The 18,523-nt window shown below is 35.2% G+C and overlaps 1 protein-coding gene across 2 annotated transcripts; it reads left to right on the top strand.

Moving 5' to 3' along the window:
* Positions 1-4,457: 4,457 nt before the first annotated feature.
* On the top strand, positions 4,458-17,037 carry LOC112755316 (uncharacterized). Of its 2 annotated transcripts, none has more exons than XM_025803312.3 (18): positions 4,458-4,882; positions 5,563-5,754; positions 5,847-6,002; positions 7,270-7,563; positions 8,391-8,608; positions 8,720-8,794; positions 8,992-9,058; positions 9,339-9,658; positions 9,894-10,127; positions 10,208-10,395; positions 11,040-11,181; positions 11,273-11,381; positions 13,071-13,173; positions 13,278-13,467; positions 14,388-14,486; positions 14,571-14,629; positions 15,256-15,361; positions 16,247-17,037. In XM_025803312.3, exons 1-18 carry the CDS (start codon positions 4,663-4,665, stop codon positions 16,415-16,417), a joined length of 2,943 nt encoding a protein of 980 aa, XP_025659097.1. In that variant the 5' UTR covers positions 4,458-4,662; the 3' UTR covers positions 16,418-17,037. The 2 variants fall into 2 exon arrangements, with proteins under 2 accessions (XP_025659097.1, XP_025659098.1); XM_025803313.3 differs by having other exon boundaries at positions 4,502-4,882; positions 5,847-6,013.
* The last annotated feature ends 1,486 nt before the right edge of the window (positions 17,038-18,523 follow it).

Genomic DNA, 18,523 nt, shown 5'->3' with positions numbered 1-18,523 from the left:
GGGAAACAACTTGTCAAACCTCTTAGTAGCAAAAAGTACCTTTGTGAATAAATAAAGATCTTTTTCCCACATCTCTTCATAAATTCCTTTTACGTTATTATCACTCTTTCTACGAAACGCGCCAACTTAAACTCGACAAAATGTGAAAATCCCATGAACCGACCTGTAAGGTCCTCAGGATAAAACGACGAGGTACAAGTCGGTGTAAAGAGGTTATAAAAGTAGATCATGATAAACTTAGAAATTTATCGATTTATAAATCGGTAAAATCGAGAAAAATAGAAATGCATCACGAAAATAACCTAAGTTACAGAAACTCAATGAAATAAAAATTGAGTATAAGGAATACAAAAAGAGATAAGAAAATCCATCAAAATCAAAGGCAGAGACTGTCCCAAGTCTTTGAAAAATTCAAATAACTTAGACAAAAGACAGCCAGCCAAGATAAAAGATTTTCCAAAGCACAAAGATAAAAAAGGCCTTTTTACAAAGCCTAAACAGAAAGCACGCACGCACCAAATATATCTTGAAACCCTTATCCAAAAAAGGGTGAAAATTAAGCGCATTTTTCGTTAACGGCCATAAAAGGCCATAAGAGTTAGAAACAAACAACCACAAATTAAAAAACAATAAATAAAATTATTCAAAAAATGAGGGGCCCACAGGTCGGGCCCCCAAATAGCCAAACATCAATTAGGTGGAAGATCAGAAGGAAGGTCAGTACCGCCAGAAGAAAGATCAGCAGGGAGAGAAGTCGGAGCAACACCCGGGGAAGACGGAGCAAACTGTTCAGGACCTTGAGAAGGAACTCCAGACGAACTCGGTAGGTCTTCACCCTGAGGCTCCCCACGAGGAGGGGACTCCACTATCCTCTGCCCCCTTGTCTTTAAGTCGGAGTCAGTCTCAAGTCGGGGAGGGTAGACAATGGCCCCATCAACTACAATCTTATCAGGGTCAAGAGGAGAAAGATCTAGGTCAGGGGCAATAACCCCGACTTATTCCTTAAAGACCCTCCAGGCTTCCTTTGCACCCTCAGCCACTGAATCCTCTAGGTCCTGGAAAGCCTCCCGACATTCTGACAGCTCCTTCTTCAACTCAAGATTCTCCCTATAAAGCCTGATATAATTCTGCTCTGCCTTCTCTTTAAGCCCCTCCGCCATGGCACACTGGCCCATCAACCTCTTCTCCCTCTCCTAGAGACGGTCCTTTTCCTCCTTCAGCTCGGCGACCTCCTCCTTAAGCATCTTCTCTTCCTCTTGATGAAGGAAGATCCTCCCCTCTAGCTCCTCAACCTTTTGGGTGGAACCCAAAGAGCTGAGGGTAGTCTTCTCCAAAATATCAAGAAGTTTGGTACATACTCCAGCCGCATGGACACTCCCCTGGACCAGAATATTAAGATGGTTTCGAACGAAAACATCATCCATATTTATTCGAGTATGAGGATAAATGTGATTCTGAATGAATTGGGGGCCATTAAACTTATCCTCCCCATCAAGAGAAGAGCCAGACTCTGAAGTCTTACGCTTCTTCTTTTCTGGTTCAGGGGAAGATCGGGGCGGAGGAGAAGGAAGAGAAGAAACAGAAGAAGAGGATTCCATAATGGGACGAGAGGAGGTCCCCAAGTTACGAGGAGGAGGAGGTGGAGGAGGAAGAGGAAGAGTGCCAGCAGCCATGGCAGCATCAACTCGAGCCCGAGACCTCTTCTTGGCGTCTTGGACCTTCTGGTAGGAAGAACTGGAATTTTCCTTCACCATTTCTGAAAAAGAAAATAGAAAGTAAAATTACAAAGTCGGAAGACAACAACAAGTCAGAAGCAACAAATCGGAAGATTACAAGTCGGAAGTTATCAAAATCAACAACAAAGTTACCTAATTGGGTCTGCACAAAATTTGGAGACCTCTGAAGGAACTTTTTGGTATCCAGATAAGGGGCTCTCCCCCAAGCATCCCGGAAGAACCCACTATGGCCTCCTCAACTTCATCCAAATCATCTGGACCATACTTATCTACAGGAGAAGCCTTCAGCCAATGTAGAGGAAAGAGGGGGTTGGAATGTTCATCAAGAAAAAAGGGATGGTGACCTTCTACTGCTTGGATTTTGAAGAAAAAATTCTTGAAATCATGAAAGAATTCGTCAAACATGGAGAAAACTCTCCAACCTTGAATGGCCCAGAAGGATATCCACTGTTGTTTATTATTTTACCCACTGAAGGGCTTGGTCATATGAAAAAGAAAGAACAAAATCCTCAAAGAAGTCGGAAAATCTAATTCTCGACTAACAAGTTGATAAATTTTCATGAAATCCCAAGAATTGGGGTGAAGCTGGGTGGAAACGACACGACAATGAGATAACACAGCTATTTCAAAGTCAGAAAATGGCAGAAGAACCCCCAGACGGGTAAACAAACAATCGTACATAAAAAAGAAAGGAGGGTCAGCGTCAGTAGCTTTCCCAAAGCAAACCCAGTCTTCAGAACTCGGGGCAATCAACTCATATTTAGGCTCATCATCCTCAGAGCCATAGATTCTATGGTGGGTGCGGAGGTCGGTAATATAATATGTGTCTACTAGAGGTTCCTCCCCAAGAACAGTAACATCTACCCACTCAGAAACGGAAGAAGTCATCTTTCTCCAATAAAAAAAAATAGGAGAAAGAACGACGAGACCTACAAAGAAAAATGAAAAAGATAAAAAAACAGGGTCTCTAAAAGGCCCAAAGCGGAGACACTAGACCTATCAATAGACTAGCTTCGGATGCGCAAAAAACTCCTCTAAATATGCAAGTAAAGTATTTAAATAAAAAGGAGAAAGAAAAAGCTAACCTTTGTCAATGCACTCCAAGAAGCAGCGGCAGCAATGCACTCCAAGAAGGAGGAAGCTTTCTTTCAGAACAGAGTGTGCAGGCGAAAAAGTTTTTTCAGAAAAAAAACAAAGAAAGAGAGGGAAAAGCATTTATAAACACGCTAGGGGCATAGTGGTAAAATTGACGCAATCATTAAAGAAACGCACCGTTACCAATGTAACTGCCACCCCACGTGTAAATGCGAAAAACCCTAACGGACGCAACGTTTGATTAGACGCAACTGTTGGAAATATTTTGAATCACGCAGGTTAAAAAACCACGTCGGTTCCCATTTCACGTCGGCTACAAACCCGAGTTCAACGAATCCAACTCTTAAGAAGAAGAGATTGAACTCGAGTAGGGGCACTGTTGATATCCTGACCCAACACTAAGGCCCAGGTTTAAATAAAAGTCCCAATCCAAAGATTGTCCCTCACTCGACACCGACCTACTCTCAAGAAGTCGGATCTAACGACGACTTGCTCTAAGGAAGTCGGGAGTGAAGATTAGCTGGCAGATAATCCGTATTCAAATAAATAACTGCCTCTAAAATCTCTCAATCCACTTCCAGGAGCCATATCTCAACTTCCCTAAGATAAAGGGATGGTTATCCTCCTTAAAAGGTGGAACTACTTCAATGGTGGTTATTGGTTCACCACTATAAATACACTGACATTCCTCAAGTATCTCTAAGTTCCAATACTCTCTAAACTTGCTTAGACCCTTGCTGACTTAAGCATCGGAGTGTCTTTGCAGGTACCACCCCCATTCCTTCATCCACACAAGTCGGACGGAGGCCCCCAGACGTTAACCTAGTCGAAGGCTTCCTCCTTCAGACGATTGGGCCAACCCAACGAGACCAGTCCACTAATCTCCAATTACCTACCGTAACAGATATCTATAATTATCAACTTGCATAATCATTTTCAAGTTGTAAACAAATATTAATTGATTTTGATTTCTTCACATTTTTTCCCTTTGGTTTTTTCCTTTACGAAAAAAAATTTAAAAACCAGCCATCCTTTGGTTCTTCGGATCCCAGTTTTTTATCTAACCGTCCGTCCGGATCGGTTTTCATAAGTGTTAATTCGGTAACTCCCCGTCATGGCGACATCTAGGGGTGGCAACGGGGCGGGTAGGGGCGGGTTTTTGCTCTACCCGCATAAAACCCGCCCCGCCTGACAAAAAACCCACATAAAACCCGCCCCGCCCTACCCACGGGTAGTAAAATGTTAAACCCTAACCCGCCCCGCCCCTACCCGCCCCTATAATTATTAAATCCAACAAATAAAATAAAATTTTAAAAATTATATAACCACCATTTACATACATAACATAAATTAAAGTAAAAATTTATATATGATATAATATTATTAATCATTTTACTAATTATTTTATATATGTTACATATATTATATATTAAAAATATATATATTTATATATATATATTATATATGCCGAGGCGGGTAGGGGCGGGTTTAACCTAAACCCGCCCCGTTAAAACCCGCCCCGGTGCGGGGGCGGGGTGGGTACCCGCGGGTTCGGGTAGTGTTGCCACCCCTAGCGACATCCCAGTTTGAACATGAATAACATCCCGGTTTTTTATCTAACCGTCCGGTCCGGATCGGTTTTTATAAGAGTGTGAATTCGGTAATTCCCCATCATCCCAGTTTGAACTCGAGTAACATTCGATCTAGACATTCAGATTTTGTCTTTGCTTCTACTCTAGTATTTCCCAGGTACACTGGTTTGTAGTTGGTAGGTAGTCTCACTCGAGATTCATTACTCACTAATCAGTAGTCACTAGTTAAGGGAAGAAGAATGCATAGCGATGGGATCTTAGGAACGAAAGCGGGGGCAAGCAAGCAAAGGAAGTGGCTGAAGGGAAGAGAGAGATGGCTTGTGGTGCTTGGCATCATCCTCCATGCCGTTTACATGCTCAGCATCTTCGACATTTATTTCAAGTCTCCCATTGTTCACGGCATGGATCCTGTTACCCCTCGCTTCGCCGCCCCGGCCAAACGCCTAGTCCTTCTCGTTGGTACGTCCAAACCACGCACTCCACCTGTTTGTTCTTTTGTCTCGCTCAATGTTTCGGTTATTTTCCCAGAAGCTGCACTTTTTTCTACTTGCTAGTGCCATTTATATTGATCAAAGGATGCTATAGTGTTGTGAATAAATTTTGTTTCTATATGCTGAGTTTTTATTCTGTCTCCACGAGACAAAATTACAGAGGGATATTTTCTGACCCACTTTTAGTAAGTATAGAACATGCATGAATTTGCTGAACAGAAAAAGAAAACTGTGTCTATGTCTCTATTTCTACAACCAAAAGAGTTTTAGCATCTACTGTCTTTGTTTTTCTGTCTGGGAGACGAAATCTGAATGCAGGCTATACGAAGTTGGGTTCTATTTTAAGTTGTATTGGCGTATTATGAGAATATTTGATTTATTTATTTGTAGATGCTAAAAATTTCATTGCAGCTGATGGTTTGCGTGCTAACAAATTTTGTCAATTGCATTTGCAGTATAACCAAAATTTAAAACCGTTGTGGATGCTATAACAATAATAACTAAGATTTTTTAGGTTAGGTGGTGGTGCTATGGAGTTGTGTCATAACTCATGTTTATCTATAGAGTTGGGTTCTATTTTAACTATTTATTAGCATGTTACGGGAATATTGGATTTACTTATTGGGTGACACTAAAAATTTATTGCAGCTGATGGTTTGCGTGCTGACAAATTCTTTGAGCCGGATGCAGAAGGGAATTTCAGAGCTCCATTCTTAAGAAATATAATAAAAACACAAGGTCGTTGGGGGGTGTCTCATGCTCGGCCCCCAACAGAGTCGCGGCCTGGGCATGTTGCCATAATTGCTGGATTCTATGAAGATCCCAGTGCAGTTACAAAAGGTGGTTATTATTAGTCCTTCCGATTTGTGATGGCTGGCTCGGTAGCTCTATGGGCTGTGTATGTGCTAAAAGGTTGATATTGTTTGCTGCAGGGTGGAAGGCGAATCCTGTTGAGTTTGATTCCGTGTTTAACAAAAGTCGGCATACGTTTTCTTATGGGAGTCCTGATATAGTTCCAATTTTCTGTGGTGGTTTGCAGCATAGCACCTGGGGTACCTATCCACATGAATATGAAGACTTTGCTACGGGTTTGAAAACGGTTTTTCACTATGGACTTTTACAATTATCAAAGGCGTCTATATGAATAATTATGTTTCATAGATGACTGTATTTCTTAAAGTTCAAAATTGGTGACACTTCCTCTTTGTTTATATTAGTACATAGTCTGAATAATGCATAGTTGAATCGTCTGATTCCTGTAGGCAATTCTAACTATTTCAAATAGGCTTTTGTATATTTTTACTGCATTGATACTAGTTTATGAAATCATTGTCATAGAAGAGGTTCTTTTGAATGTTATAATTTTCTGATGAGAATTACTATTGCAAAAAGCCTATTTGCTATACTAATTATCTTTTTCTCCATTGATACTAGCTTTTGACTTTTTCCTGGCCTAAGTATAGTAGCTTTTTAAAATTCAGAACATTGAATTTGAACCCGAAAATTATTTGACTGTAACTTTTTTAACTATTTCTCCCGATAAAATGGCATAAGCATATAGTCCCTGCTATATTTTGTAAACAATTTGATTGTAGGCTATCTAGTGTAGTTAATGGCAAGTGCTCTAAAGATGCCCGGTCCCATTTGTTCACTGGATTGAGTGTGATTCTAATATAAAAAGAAGGCTTTGAAAATATTGAGAGCTTATGATTTTCTCCACATCTCAAACTGTGGCTCCTGCTTTTTCACATGAATTTGTATTATGAAGATGTGAGGCAAGCTAGTGTGTAATATGGACAATAATTTGTTAGAGATGCTGGCCTTCCAACCTACTTTTGTTGACGAGACATTTCATAAACATGTGTACATCAAGAAACTTGGTTTTCATCTAAATGTCTCAGTTTTATTCCTGTGTTAATTTGAATTGCAAATGATGGGACATATGCATCTGATTTGCTTTTCATGTATTTCTGTTGAGTATTCTTGTTTATGTCCATCTAATTAGGCTATTTGTGTATGTCTGCTGAAAATGTCTGCTCCTATGAAATTTTTGGGGGGTTTATTGTTGGATGCAAATGTGGCTTTGTTTAGTTCTTATAGTACAACTATTTAGAAATTGTTCCTACCTATTTTGAAATATGGGGGCTTATTAAGACTGACTGACTTGAAAAATGTGCAATCAGTTGGTCAAGGTGTTCTCTTGAAGATTTTCTTGTACTTGCTAATTAGAAATTTAAAAATCTTACATGATAGTTTGCTAGGTGGAAAAGTAGTATTAACTATTATATAAATTAGCTTACTGAATCCTTAAATTGATACATTTAACAATTTGGTACTCTTGAATTCTTAACACAGATGCATCATTCCTGGACATGTGGTCTCTTGATCAATTTCGAAGCCTTCTTAACAGGTCCCATGAAGACTCAAAGCTAAAGGGACTTTTGCAGCAGGATAATCTTGTTATATTCCTTCACCTGCTTGGGTGTGACTCTAATGGGCATGCTCATAGGCCCTTCTCCTCCATCTATCTCAACAATGTTAAGGTTGTTGACCATGTAGCTGAAAATGTTTATTCTCTTCTCCAAGATTATTTCAAGGATAATCGTACAACATACATTTTTACAGCAGATCATGGAATGAGTGACAAAGGTGGCAATATTTTTCTATCATATCTCTGTATGGATATTCTTTTCTTCATATCATAAATATATATTAATCCCATTCTCGTTGTTGAAACATGCTGGACCAAGAATTTCACAAAATGATGCCAGTTTACATTCCTGTTAATAGCATTTGAAGTGCCTTAATTCCATTGTAATCATTGAAAGACAGCAACTGTTCTTACGTATTTGTTGGCATACATCCACAATTTTATATGGAAACCAAGGCAGCAAATGATGAGAAAGCTTAGTCTTGATCTAGGTTGCATTAGCCAAATGCCCAAATCATCTTAACTTAGATCCAATCATCTTTTCCTCAATATACCCCATGAGAATCTCATTCTTTCAATGTTGGAGTCAAGTCCATAGCTTGTGATGGATCCCAACATTCCACGACACTCTGCAGTCTTGGTGCACATAAGATGGTTGTGCACTACTCTTTGACTAGTCTGGAAAAACATTGCAGTGATGGCATTCCAGCCATGTCACCCCATTGTAGTGTGGAAAGCTCTGTTACCAATTGATAAGAACCCAATAACACAAAATTATTGATTCCCTCTTTTCCCTGCAATTAGTTTATTATTGATTCCCTCTTTCCATTCTCTCTTAGCAATATATCATGTGTAAAAGGCAATCATTGTGGCACTATGGCTAGAGTTAGTCATTGACTTGTAAATGAAAGAATTCTTTTAATTTTCGATTATTTAAGTTGTTCTTTTGCCTGTATTGCATTTTTGGTTGCTACTTTGAAATAAATATTGCTTTATAAAATCTTTCGTTCTTTATATATTTGCTTTATTTTACTCTTATTCATAGGAAGCCATGGAGATGGGCATCCTACAAACACGGATACTCCCCTTGTTGTATGGGGTGCTGGTGTTAAATATCCGAGACCAATTTCTAGCAGCAACCATTCTGATTGTGGTTTTCGATTTGTTGATGACCATGTCCATGACGCGCCAACACCAACTGAATGGGGCTTGCAAGGGATTGAAAGGGTGGATGTCAACCAAGCTGATATTGCACCACTGATGGTTTTATTCTTTTTGTTTCTCTGATCTTTGTTTGGAGCTTGATATATTTCTCCAACAATTCTTTGATTGCATGTATCTGATGTATTTATTCAATTTTATTTTTTATAACAGTCTACACTACTTGGTCTTCCTTGTCCTGTTAACTCAGTTGGAAGTCTACCCATAGATTATATCGACATGACCAAGGTAGCTTCCGTAATTCCTTAAGCTATTGTGCTTTTGTTTACTGTTTCCATTGGAATATTATGTTACTTAAATTAAGGATTTGCATTGTCATGCTTGTGGTGAAAGAGTAGAAAAGCTGATGTTTCTATACATAGAAGATAATAAGTAGGTCAATGATACAACTAAGATAATATTTATTTATTTATTTTGTTTTCTAGGCTGATGAAGTTGAAGCTGTTCTAGCCAATACAAAGGAAATTCTGAACCAATTTCTTCGCAAATCAGGTAGTGTTTGTTTCTTTGATTTATTGTGGATAACATGAACTATTTTTCATTGAATTGCATCCTTTGAGTCAAGTTAGTGTCACTTAAATGATTATCTAGCCTTTGGACTGGTTTAGTAAAGATTGAGAGGCAAATCAGGAGTAAAATGTTTTATCAGTAAAAGCAAGGGGAACAAAACAATAGAATTCTTGGTTCATTCATTTTGTAATAAAAAATGATCCTTCCTTCTCATGTTGAATGGAAGAATTGTTATTGATGATGGTTTCGTTGACAACTTCAGATATCAAGCAGTCAAATTCTCTATATTTTAAACCATTCAAACCACTGTCTCAATATTCCTCAATATTGGATGAAATTGAGGATCGGATATTGGCTAGAGATTATGATGCTGCAATGGACCTATCTCAAAACCTCAGAAGTTTGGCATTACAAGGACTTCACTATTTCCAAACTTACGACTGGTTGATGCTCATGTCTGTAATCACCCTCGGGTATGTTGGTTGGATGATCTATCTTGTTCTACATGTGCTGCAGTCTTACACTTCACTGCCAGGAACTATTGGAACGGAGCAAGGTGGTCAGAAAAATAATTGCGGAAAAGTAATGTTTGTGTAAGCTTAGCATTTCCTAAAGTCACTTTTGGTTGTCATAAATTATGGTTAGTTTCATGTGACATTAAGTTGAGCTAAATAGAGATATTATGAAAACATACATGGTAACATAATGCTTATGAATCACACATTACTAAAATTCTTATTCATAGATAATTTCATTTTTCTTTAATGCCATCAATTAAATAAATTGAATATCTTTTTTTTTTTTTTTTCTGTTGCAGATATATCTATTTGGATCTATAGTGATAGCAATCCTTTGTTTGCTGTTATTACTTGAGCACTCTCCGCCTCTTTACCATGCATACATGATAATGACGTCATTTCTATGGGTCCAAATATTTAGTGAATACCAGTTTATTAAAGCATTATGGAAGCTGTTATCTGGAAGAAGGAATTATATTATCGTTAAGCTTCTTGCCACAACTGCTGTCTCAATTTTTATTCTCGAGTTCCTGGTATGTATATTTGCCATAATGTTATCTGACCATTGATGGTTCTAATTCATCTGATAAGAATTATTTACATAACTTGGCAGGTTAATAGCTTCACTGAGAGGAAGCTTTATACCTGGTGTTTTTTAATTACCGGTGTTACAGCTTCTATCTATCTCTTTAAGATAGTTCCGTGGAGATCTGGTATACCGATATTTGTTTGCATTGCATGTTGGTTTCTCTCTATCTTCACATTGATGCCAGCAGAAATTCCTGACAATAATCAATTAGTGTAAGCCACTTCCACCTAATATATCCTTTTCATAATAATGTAAACAAATGTCAAATGTTAATGCATGAAAATGGTAGGCATAAAGAACCCACTGAATCCGAGTCACAAACTATATAGCCTTCAAAACTATTGACTTTGAGAGTGATACTTAACTTTTCCCATTCCATTTTCATTGTTCATGTCACATACTCATGGAAGCAGATCCTGTCTCAAAAAATTGACAGTGTCAATTGGAAGATTTGGGACATTAAATTCATTTAAAATAAATTAACGGCCAAAAACACAATAACGTTTTTTACACTTTTTTTTTTTAGAAAAAAGAATAGGTTCATCCCTTTCGTTCTCTCTTTTGTCTTTTTCATGTCTTTGTCATTGAACTCATGTTTGAAAATGTTACTTTCTGCTCTTTTCTTTTTCTTTTTTTTTTTTTACTTTGACCATGATGCCTCTGAGATATTTTCCTAATCTGATTATTTTACTTTCACTTTTCACTTCTTGCATTTATCACTTCTGATATCTTTTTGTACCTTTTTTTTTTCTTTAGGCAAATGCTTTTCTATTTGCTTATTTTCTTTCCTTGCATCATTTCCAACACAGCAAAATCCTATTAACTCTGTTGAATGTGTCGAATATTTTATTTGCAGAGTTGTTAGTGGGGCCATCATAATCATTATAGGAATAGGTGCAAGGTGGCTTGATCTACATGCTGGTGGGAATAAGTATTGGCTAAGTATATGCAATTATGAGTTGAAAAGTCACAAATTTTCTTCTCTATTTTATTTACAGGTGCATATCACTATTTCTCTGGTACTGGTTTTGTAGGTATAATTATATGTTTATAGCTGTTCATTGATAATCATTTCTTGTCCATCACTAGGCTCTGTTGGTCGCGTTATCTTCAGTCATGGTGTATTTATCAACAACTCACAGAACTGAAAAACGGGAGTTGCTTGCAGTGCACCAGTTGATAAATTGGTCAGTTGCCGGTATAGCTTTCATTCATCTTCCTTTCATGATATCCTACTAATCATATTCATTTTTTTAAGCTCGTGTCATCTTTGTTGTGTATTTTCATTTTTGGTTTCCGACTTAAATTACTCTGCGCCTTGCATGTCAATATTATGTTCTGTTTGGTTCTCTACATGTGCTATGGATGGTAACTTTTTATTTTTTAATTTTCTTCGTTCCTTTAACTGAAACATTGATTAAATTGTTCTTGCTTGTTAGTCATTACATTTCTACATTTTTTTCAGTTCCTTTTTCTTTCTTGCATGGCATTTTTCTACATTTAGAGTTATCTTGTTTGCTAAGAGATTGTTTCTCATTTTGCTATTCCAAGTAAAAAATTCTGGAAATATGAAACACAAGAATTGAAAATAGGAACCAAACAAGCCTTAATTATTTTAACATATCAATATTTATGACTTTGTTTTTCTTTCCCTTCTCTGTAGAAAGTAAAATTTATTTGGTGTATTCTCCAGTATCTAGTATAAATTGACCTATTGACTTGGGAGAATTCATTGTGTTTCAACCTACAACCCTTTCTTTTTATATTCATTGTCTATTACTTGTAAAGTTTTAAATCCATATTTATTTTCACATTTCTGACTATAAGTTTATACTTCATCACTTAATATATATATATATATATATAAGGATCAAACTCTATCCTTAAGTACTGGCCTTCAAAATAGATATTTTGATCCACCATTTTTAATATTATAATTTTTCTTCTCTCGTATATTATATAATAGATTTGATTTTGATGTACTATTAGTGTAAAAGGTTCTTAGACAGTCATCCAATCATTGTAACATCATTAAAAATATCTGGCTCTTAAATATCTACCTATTGAGTCAAATGTGTGATAGTGTCTAATTGTTTGACTCTGTTTAACATTTATTTTATTTCTGTTATATAAATTTGATACACCCTTGTAATTAAATGATTTTTGAATGTTATTTTTGAATTGGAATGTTAATACTGTTATTTTATGGAATGAACTATAATTTTTATTGTCTTGATATTAAACATTAACTATCATTGTTCCTCAGATTTCAATATTATTTGATGATGAATATATGCATTTGTATATAAATACTTACATACTATTGATATTGTGCCATAAACAAGAATTTGTGCATTTAAAGTCTTTGTTTTTATTCTTTTATGATATAAGTTACTTGAATACTATGAATGCTGTTTCTCCCTTGGCTTGTTGGCTTATCATGAGAAGTGTCTTTCCTCCACCTCATATTTTTGATAAAGGGAAAAAAATAAATAAATAATAGATGAATGTAAAACTCATCACCATGTACAATAGTTATATTGATCTATTATCTCTTTCTAATATACCCCATATTCATTTTTTCCGGATTTGTATTCTGTTCATTTGCCAATTACACACCTGTACTTGTATTTGTCTAGGTTTTTGTCAAAAAAAAAAATCGAACTTTATATCATCCCTCTTTCAATAAATCAATTATGAATTGGAATGGGAATTTGAAGATATTTATTATGGGAATTATGAATTGGTCAGTAGGATTAATTTTTACATTCTTTATCATTTTATTAGCTATATTTATTATATTCCTGCTTTCTTCTAAATGACTTGTTAATGAAGTAATTTATGTTGGATGTTCAAATAGACTGATATTTGGCCCTTTCTTTTTTAGGTATTTCCATGATACTCCCACTGTTCTCAGAAAATAGCCTCTTGTCCCGACTTACTTCCATATTTCTTGGCTTTGCCCCTCCATTCCTCCTCCTATCCATTGGGTAGTGTCTCATTCACTGACTTTTTGTGTCACCTGTTTTTTAATCAGCTTGTTATATATATATATATATATATTTCACTCGTTTTTTATTTGAAATGTATGCAGATATGAAGCTATATTCTATGCAGCTCTTGCACTAGTACTTATGGCATGGATACTCTTTGAAAATACACTTCTTAACTTCAATATTGTTAATACATCATTGGACAACAATAAAAAAGTTAAGAACAATCTCATCCTTGGACTTGAAAACAGATCTATGCAGCTGTCTGATGTGAGAATTCCTTTGGTTTTTGTAAGTCTGATTGCCTCCTTTATTTTATTTTCTTCATAACTTGATTAATTTGAATATATATGTTAGAAAAGATCAAGTTATCCTGGTAATCAGTGTAGCTTCATCAGCTGTTTCACTAAACAACATTTTGTTACTGTAATGATTTTGAAAGTTTGGTATTAGATTAGAAGTTCATATCAAATAAGTTATTTCCAAAAAATTTCAAATTAATCTAAAGTCATTTGGTATATTTTTTATATGCATCAAAATCATTATATATTTATAAAATGCACAAAAATATCTGTTTGATCAGATATTATTGCTAGGAAAGTTATTTTAAGATTTACCAGTATCTTCACAACAGTTCAGTATAGCATTTATTTATTTTAGTTTTGATTAAAGAAGGATATTATGAAGATAAAGACGGGAATGATGTAAAGCAATAAGAGGTCAATATGAATAAATCCTTTTACTAAATAAAAATAAAATGAAAAAGAAATATCAATGCTTTAGTAAATTGCAATAAGTGACACAATCCTTATAACCTCATTTTGATGCCTTTGATTAACCCACTCACCAGTCACCACTGTTTTCAAAACCAAACCACTAGTTGTGTTTGTTTCAACTTTTTCTTACAAAAAAAAGCTCCAATGTTTTTAACTAAAACTTTAGACAGTTCTGTTTTGTATTTTCATATTTCTGGTCTGTTATTTATTACAAGTTTATATTAGTAACTTATATTAAGAAAGTATTTTTTTTTTTTTTTGCTTTTAAAAAAAAAGAAGCTTAAACTTATTTTTGAACCATTCTTCACTAAGGTGAACAGCAAATCCATTTTTATCCTTGTGATAGAGCTAACTAACCCTATTATAGCCTTCTCAAATTTCATCTTGAAATAGACCACAAAGTATACATGAAAACAAAACTACTTTATAATGCAGATGGTTTTATTCAACATTGCCTTCTTTGGAACGGGAAACTTTGCAAGTATTGCAAGTTTTGAGATTTCATCAGTCTATCGGTTTATTACTATATTCAGTGTAAGTGAAAGTTGTACTATTTTGATATATAATTTCCATAGTTGCAATCAGCTTTTAAATGATAATGTTTTCTTCCTGTTGCAGCCATTTCTGATGGCAGCGCTACTTATCTTCAAGTTATTTATACCTTTCATGCTTGTGATGTAAGTGTACTTGCGAATTTCCTGGTGACCCTATTTGTTATTGTTCAATAGTATTTCTTCTTTGAGAATCACCTAAAGTCAATGATGGGAATGTCCTTTTCTGTCTGAAGATGAATATCATGAAATGATACATCATTACATGGACTTCCAAAGATGTAATTTTAAAATTGCTTGCCACTGTGTTTCTAAAAAAATAAAATAACAAGGCAACGAGTTCTATCAGTTAGTAGATTTATTCATCATCTCTTCGGCCTTGTTCTGATTGATAATAAGGGATGAAAAGGAAGGGAATTGAATGGATTTGTAATAATGAAGCACTGCTATTTGGATTCTTAAAAATTAGGATGGATTCGAATGGAAACCAGAAGTTACAATGATTGTGATTCCAAGCATTCCATTTACTTCCACATGAGCTTCTAAACAATCCGTTGAAAACCTTTCTTCCGTTCCTGATGGGAACTATATTCGATTTCATTAGATACCATTTCTTTCCACTTATGAAATGAAGAACTGATTGCTACTCATCAGATGGGTCACAAATTGTTTCACTTTGTGCCATCTTGATGCTTTTGAATCCTTTTGTTTTATTGTCCATCTTATGTTATTTGTAATGGACAAAACTGCAGATGTGTATTCAGTGCGATAACCAAATTGAATGAAGTTCCAAGGTTGGGATGCTATTTTCTTGTCATATTATTCTCAGACGTGATGACCATTCACTTTTTCTTCCTGGTAAGCTCATTTTATTCTTTATATTTCATTGTGTCAATGGTCTTCTAGAATTGTTGTTATAACATAATTCGAGTCATAATACTTGTATATGTGTGCCTTCTGATCATGATAATAAATACAGGCAATCAAGTTTACAGTTAAAATGACCTTTCTTCCTTGTCTGTGAAAATGATATCTATAATTTTCTCCCATTTTATGTTGATGTTCTATTTTGTTATCTATTAATGTTTAGAGATATGAAATGAAACCTTTATTTGTGTTTTAATACGCTTTGTTGAAAAATAAGGTCTGAAAGATATGAAAGGATACTGTTCAGAAAATATAAATAAATAAAGATAAAAATATTAACTATATGAATCACTTGGGAATGAAGAACATATAACTTCTATCTAAATTTTTAGAGGAAAGAACATTTAATTATAGTTGTCATTTAATAAGTTAGTGAAGAACATATAACTCACTATTTATGGTCATTTTTTAATATATTTTGTCACAATTTAGGAAACTGCGAGAGTAATTATTTTGGACTCCACTATTAAAGCAATAAATATAAATATATATAAATATTTGACAATGAATCAGATTGCAATATATAATGCTAAATGAGTCATGTATAATCTGGGTATCTAATATTTATTTATCCATCAAAGGTATGGATATCTGTTATATCTGTCCAAGTTCTACTATGCTTGTTTAATCCAAGTGCTGCTTACTGTTAGCGTGAAATGATCGTGGACGTTATTGACTCTTGTTCTTTGATCAATGAAAGTACTGTTTATGGATTAAATCCCCAATTCTTAACCTTAAAGTGTGATGTTAAAGTGAAATTTGCCACATATATATTATATATATTTGAGGGCATATACCGAGTGTGTTTGGTGACAGGTTCGGAATACGGGAAGTTGGATGGAGATTGGTAATAGCATCAGTCATTTTGGTATCATGAGTGCCCAAGTTGTTTTTGTTCTTTTACTATTTGCTCTCACAAATACCTTCACCAAGGACATCCAATGTAACACAGCAGCAAAATCCGCGCGTGCACAGAAGGCAAATTAGTTTGCATCTGAGAGACATATTTGGCACTAAAAATGAGCTCTACCATAACATCATGGCAATCAGACTATGCATTTTTGTTGGTGGCTTCGACTGAAATTATAATCACCCTGGTTTTGTGCCGATCTCTGGTAGCTTTTGTTTTCCATGTGAGGTCCTGAGTTGTACGGGTGATCCCGGTGCTTACTGACCTTAATGCAACTGGAGCTGGAATTTGGTGTGTTAACTGATCTGTCTCAATTTTTATTTTTGGTTCAATGTTTGAGTCCCTCCTAACTATATGGTTCAAAGTTGCGATTGAGGGACAGTTTTGGGAAACTCATGCAAAAGTTATCAAAGAATTTCTGCTTTGCCATGAAATGGAATCAAGAACTCGTCGATTGTTTTTATTATTTGGATTCTGATTTACATCCTGCACCTTGGTATTTGAGTTCATAGAGCTGAGCGCAATTCAGGTCTGGATTGTTAATTACAACTGAAAGGGGAAGGATATTATTTGTTTGGCCTGTGAACATTTATTTTGTAAGAGTGTAGCAATGTGAAATATTCAATCGTTTTTGTTCTACTCTACTTTTTGGGACCTCAATCCCAGTTTAAGTAATATTCATACACACTGATATCTAGTGATGATTTCGTAATAATGTATGACTAGATTTACACCGCGCAAAAATGTAAGAATGAAAATGAGAATATTCATTTTCTTAAAAATTAAAGTAAAATTGTTTAGTCTAATTTTAAAAATATATTAATAAATATTGTGTTAGATACAAATATTTTTACATATCTTGTATAAGCTCAAAATATTATGTGTTTGATTCTTTTCAAATATTGATCTAAAAATAATTTTCTATATAATTAAGACTATTTTGTGAACACAAATTCATCTATACTAGTTGATTACATGTAAATGTGACTCCATTAAAAGTATTTGCATCTATTTTAATATTTGGATATACAAATATATATACGAATTGTTTAGCCATTTTTACACGGTAAATTATGAATAACCTTCCCTTTATAGGAGTGTGGCATTAACAATTCGCATGAAACACTTGCGCTATATCACTACCTATCATTTCTTACTAAGAACGTGTCTAGGGGTGCACATGGGCCGGGTGAAGCCGGGTTTGATGTGACTCAGACCCGACTCGAAATATACACCGGGTCTATTTATTAGACCCGAATCCGACCCTAGACCCGATGAAACCAATACACTTTCGGGCCACAATTATACCGGGTGAAAACCAGACCGTTAACATTACATTACGTTGATACATTCTTGTAAGCTAGCATATAAAAATATCCAAATTTTCAAGACTCCAACCATTATTTAACATGGTAAAATTCACTTAGAAGAATATAAAAAGAACCAACCCTTCTTTAAAATTAAAGCATAACCACAATCAATACTAAAGCAAAACCACAATCCATACTAATATTGTCTAATAATACCAAATATTTAAATCAATACAAATAACACAATATTATGCATTAGTCTAAAGTCTTATGCATTCTAAACATAAAACATTAACTTATAGTCTTATAATGACTAATAAAACAAAATATTAAGGTTTACAATACTTAAATTCCACATAAGAATAGTCATGATCCATCACTAATAACACAAAATATTAATTGTGTATGATGATCGGGCCACCGGGCCGACTTCGGGTGACCCGAGCTATGGCCCGAACCCGACCCGAAATAATGACCGGGTCTATTTTTGAGACCCTTACCCAGCCCTAAATCCGATAAAATCACACCAAATTAGCCCCTAAAGTGTTCGGAACCAGGCCGGGCCTTCGGGCCGGGCCGGATCTATGCACCCCTAAACGTGTCAAATGCATGCTTTTATCGTGAACAAATTTTCATTCCTTTCTTAATAGTGACTTGTGAAATGCTTTTTTAAGTTGTGAATTATGGATATGCGAAATGCATGGATTTGTCGTGCAAATTTAATTTCTAGGTCTTATCTCACATGGATGTGTTGTGAAATGATTCGAAAATCCATCCCCCGTCACCTTATTGCCAAAATCTATCAGTTGTGTATTTTTGCAACTATTTTCGAATTTGCATGTTGTTGAAAATAATTAATTTTATTTTTCATTT

Source organism: Arachis hypogaea, chromosome 16 (assembly GCF_003086295.3).
Source record: "Arachis hypogaea cultivar Tifrunner chromosome 16, arahy.Tifrunner.gnm2.J5K5, whole genome shotgun sequence".
Taxonomy (NCBI): Eukaryota; Viridiplantae; Streptophyta; class Magnoliopsida; order Fabales; family Fabaceae; genus Arachis; species Arachis hypogaea.
Note: the sequence above shows the minus strand (reverse complement) of the source record. Positions and strands in the feature narration are given on the sequence as shown.